Genomic DNA, 4,596 nt, shown 5'->3' with positions numbered 1-4,596 from the left:
GTCTTGAGTTTTTTTGTCTGAAGATAAAACCGGAGCATGCTACGGTTTTATCTTTTGCCTGATCAGTCAAAATGACTGAACTGGAGACATCCTGAACGAAATGCTCTCCATTCAGAATGCATGGGGATATGCCTGATCAGTTATTTTCCGGTATAGAGCCCCTAGGACGGAACTCAGTGCCGGTAAAGAAAAACACTAGTGTGAAAGTACCCTAATATTGCAGTATTAAATCTTGTCTCTTATTGAGACCAGTTGGATGACATGTTGCTAATTGGAACATCCAATATGCCTCCCTATTCAATAATTTTCTTCTATGGTCTCCCTCTCTTGCAGGTATTGTAACTCTTTCTATGCCCTGTGCCCTAAGTCCAGACGTATTCCCTCCATGCGTAACCGCAAAATGCAGGCTAACCGCAGACGCGTTGGTGGGGAACATCTGAAATATGCCTGCGGATCCTGGTTTTAATCTGATTGGAAGTGCACCCAACATATTGCAACTGACATATCTCACATGTAATTAAATAAATAGCATATTTGTTGTTACAATTCAGGTATGTTTTTATCACAAATTCCTTGCCATTTACTGTTGATTTGAAGGAATTGCCCACTTTAAAAGAATCACAGCAGATGCATCTTCTGTGGCCACATTTGTAACTGCCTTTGCTTGCTAACCAAGTTGGCTGAGATCTTTTGGAAGTGCAGATCGTTGATGTAACCCTATCCCCCCATCAGACACAAATCCCAAAAAATGTACACTGACCGGATGATGATGGACAGTAAAGGAAATGGAGTCCAAACATGAATTCAGATAATCCACAAACAGTGGTATGGTCGCCACATCAGCAGACCATCGATGTAGCGACCATACCACTGCACCCGGTCATGAAAGGGGTGGGTGTCGATGAGGAGAAAGCTCCTCTCCCACCATGCCATAAATAAATTGGCTATGGAAGGAGAGAACTTGACCCCCCCATCGACACCCCCTACACCTGTAGATAAAATAAATCATTGAACATAAAAAAGTTGTGCCTGAGGAGGAAATCCAATGCCAATTCCATATATTCCCGCAACTTATATGTATAATTACTATAAATACTCAAGAACCAGCGCAAGGAACATAGCGCCTGGTCATGAGGAATATTAGTGTACAGTGAAACCACGTCTGCTGTAATCCACGTATATTCATTCCTCCACTCCAAGGAAGAGAAGGCTTGCAACACAGACTTGGTATCCTGTAAAAAGCCAGGAATAAATTCAATTAATGGCTGAAGAAGTGAGTCAAGCCATTCGGACAATCTTACCAAGGATAGCAATGGACTATATGGCCAACAGGTACCTTAGGAGTACAGCCACCTGTAGCCTCCCTCTGAGGACAAGAAAAGTGTTCTGGGTGCTGCCAATTGAGAACCAGATTGGTTGTCGCTTTTATTTATCCCTCCAAACCGACTTTTCAAGCCTTGGATTAGTGCAGAATTAATGACAATATGCAACGACCTAAAAAGACGCCAAACATATCAAAACAGCATGCAAAAAAAAAAAAGAAGACAAAAGACAAATGCTTAAATACATTTTTAATTTACAGCAGCATATCTTTTCCGTAATCAGCCTGGCATGCAAATATTACACCGATGCTGTCGTTCTGTGTAGTCTGCAGTCAGACATCTTAAAACCAACCTCATCTCCCAGATACAGACACAGCCCATAGACCTATTGCCATCATTACTGAGCTAATAATCAGATGCGAAAATAAATAAATATGTATGAGCAGCTGCAAAATGAAGCGCAATAAACATGCGGGCAGCTTGGCTTTAAAAATGATACACGGTTCATATAGTAAACCACCATGCCACAAAGTCCTGCCACCACTTTCCGCAAAGTAATCCATCCAAAAAGGTAACGCTTTTCTTGTTTTGATGCCGGAGAAAGTCTGGATTGCCTCATGCACCGAGTGCTAGGAGTCCTTCTGACTGAGGTCATCTTACATTATAGAACATTTGCCTTTCAGCTTCTCTTTCTTTTTCTGCTGCCTGGACTTCTTTCCAGCCACTTGAAGACTAACCGCTCTCCTCTTCTCCAAATTTAAAAGTTCTTGGAACAATTCCTGTACGTTGTAGTTGAGTTTGGCAGAGGTCTCCATGAAGGAACACTTCCACTTGTTGGCCACACTTTCCCCTTCAGAAATCTGGACCTCCCTTAGAGACTCATCGCTCTTATTGCCAACCAGCATGATAGGAATGTGGTGGGTATCTCCTTTTATCTGGCAGATCTGGTCATAGATCGGCTTAAGTTCTTCCATGGACTGTTTACTGGTGACTGAGTAAACCAAGATAAAAGCATGCCCCTTGGAGATGGACAACCTTTGCATGGCGGGGAACTGATGGCTTCCCGTGGTGTCGGTGATCTGTAGGGTGCAGATGTTCTTATCGCAGCTGATGACCTGCCTGTAGGTATCTTCTATGGTGGGGATATAGGTTTCTCTGAAAGTTCCTCGTACGAAACGAAGAACCAGGGAACTTTTTCCAACTCCTGCTGCCCCGAATACGACCACCCGGTAATCATTGCTTTGCTCTGGCATATTGGCTCTAAAGATGCAGAAGGCTTCAGATAGAAATGCAGAGACAGGCAGCAGTTACATACCGAGATAACACGGACACCTGTTGAGGGAGATTGAGAATAGTTTAGAGAACGTAGAGGAACATTGATGTTTTTGCAAGGAAAGACAGACAATAGAACAGGCATAGGCACACCATTATGTGAGCTGATCGTTGTGAGATTCCCTGGCTGATACTACAATCCCAAGTACTTGCAAGTGCACAGGTCAGGATGCGACTGGACCAAATTATAAACTAATTATATCTTCCGTCAAATCCCTAGATGTCAATCACAGCTGCACCTAAGGGTGGACGCGCCAGACAGAGAGCAGGGACCTTACCTTGCCCGAGCACTGTCTTGTCTCCTAGTCTTCCTGCGGTCTGGAGGAGGTCTGATTACTACATCTCTCGCAGACAGCTCAGCCGGATGAAATCAAGAGCTCCCTCCCTTTTCCGTATATATTTTTTTAATATTGGTTTTGAATGGCACTGGCAATATTAGATGATTGGTGCCATCTAGTGGATGTAGGCTTCTATCCCCTACTCTCCTAACAGCTGATGGAGAAGATTGCTTGGAGAATTAAAGGAACATGAATCAATCTGAAAGCCATTTAATATAATTTTAGGGGTATTTGGTGAAAAATGGTTTTGTTTTGTTTTCCATTGATGATGATGATTTTGTCTCCATATTCACATTGTGTTCAGGCTCAGCCTGTATATAGCCCCTCTTCTCCCTGTACATTGCAAGGGCTCAGGCACACGACCGTTGTTTTAAAGGTCAGTTTTTCACTGATCCGTTGTTCCGTATCAGAGTTTTTTTTTCCCTCTGATTTAAGTCCTCTTCCGTTTCGTTATTGCACAAAGCATATCCGTATGATTTCCGTATTTGATCTGGTTTTTTTATACAGAAACAGTAACTTATTAATCATCAAACACATGAGCAATATGGGCTGGGCATAGCATTTCTACAGTATGGATCCGCAAAATACGGATGTGTTCCGCGTGCGTTCTGTATTTTTTGCGGACCCATTGACTTGAATAGGGCCTCGGATTGTGATTTGCGGACAATAATAGGACATGCCCTATTTTTTTGCGGAACGGCCATGCGGACAAACGGAAACGGAATGCACATTGAGTAACTTCTGTATTTTCTACAGCCTCATTAAAGTGAATGGTTTCGCATACGGTCCGCAAAAAAACCAGAACGGAAGCGGAAAGAAAATACGTTTGTGTGCATGAGCCCTAAAAGGTCAGATTTCTGATCCATATGGGACGGGTATTCTGCAGAAAATCCACAGCATATCTGCCGTAATTCTGCAGCTGCAAAATCTGCACCAAATGATGACGATTTTGTTGCGGGAGTCATGGCGTAAATGCTACGGGTTTGCCATGGATTTTATGCTCTGCATTACTAATTGCATGAATTCACATACAAGGGGTTTAAACTCTGCACCGCAGGTCAAGGTAGGCACAGATTCGGTTTAAAATTTATAATAAAGGAAATTGGCGCCCGGAACTTGGTGCTCTGGTACGCGACCCATAACGCATTATAGAAAAGAAGTATGTACCCTGTCCCACAGTGCTAACCCTCCTCAGTTGTCCCCTGTATAATGTACCCCGATACCCCTCAGTTTATAATATAACTAAGGGGTATCAGGGTACATTATACACGAGTAATATAAGTATAATATTATCCCTGTATAATGTCTGACAGCCTTCCTCAGTTATATTACCCCGGCTGTATAATAATGTACCCTGATACCCCTTGGTTATCTTACCCCCTGTATAATTTACCCCGATACCCCTTAGTTATATTATATAACTGAGGGGTATCCGGGTACATTATACAGGGAACAACCGAGTAGGGGTAGCATTGTGGGACAGGGTACATACAACTTTTTTATAATGCGTTATGGGTCGCGGACCGGAGCAGCCGGGCACCAAGCTCCCTTCCAACACTATCACGCCGCGCCGCTGCCGTCCTCACCTCGCTAGCAGGCGCGCG

At 43.4% G+C, this 4,596-nt stretch overlaps 1 protein-coding gene across 1 annotated transcript; it reads right to left on the bottom strand.

The window, feature by feature from the left end:
- Nucleotides 1-1,559: 1,559 nt before the first annotated feature.
- DIRAS3 (DIRAS family GTPase 3) lies at nucleotides 1,560-3,028 on the bottom strand. The gene is made up of 2 exons (XM_044302278.1): nucleotides 2,933-3,028; nucleotides 1,560-2,654 (listed from the first exon to the last, which is right to left on the bottom strand). The coding sequence occupies exon 2, from the start codon at nucleotides 2,573-2,575 to the stop codon at nucleotides 1,979-1,981; it is 597 nt and encodes a 198-aa protein (XP_044158213.1). The 5' UTR covers nucleotides 2,576-2,654; nucleotides 2,933-3,028; the 3' UTR covers nucleotides 1,560-1,978.
- Nucleotides 3,029-4,596: the final 1,568 nt, after the last annotated feature.

Source organism: Bufo gargarizans, chromosome 7, assembly GCF_014858855.1.
Source record: "Bufo gargarizans isolate SCDJY-AF-19 chromosome 7, ASM1485885v1, whole genome shotgun sequence".
Lineage (NCBI taxonomy): Eukaryota > Metazoa > Chordata > Amphibia > Anura > Bufonidae > Bufo > Bufo gargarizans.
The sequence above is the reverse complement of the archived record's forward strand: the minus strand, read 5'-3'. Positions and strand labels throughout refer to the sequence as shown.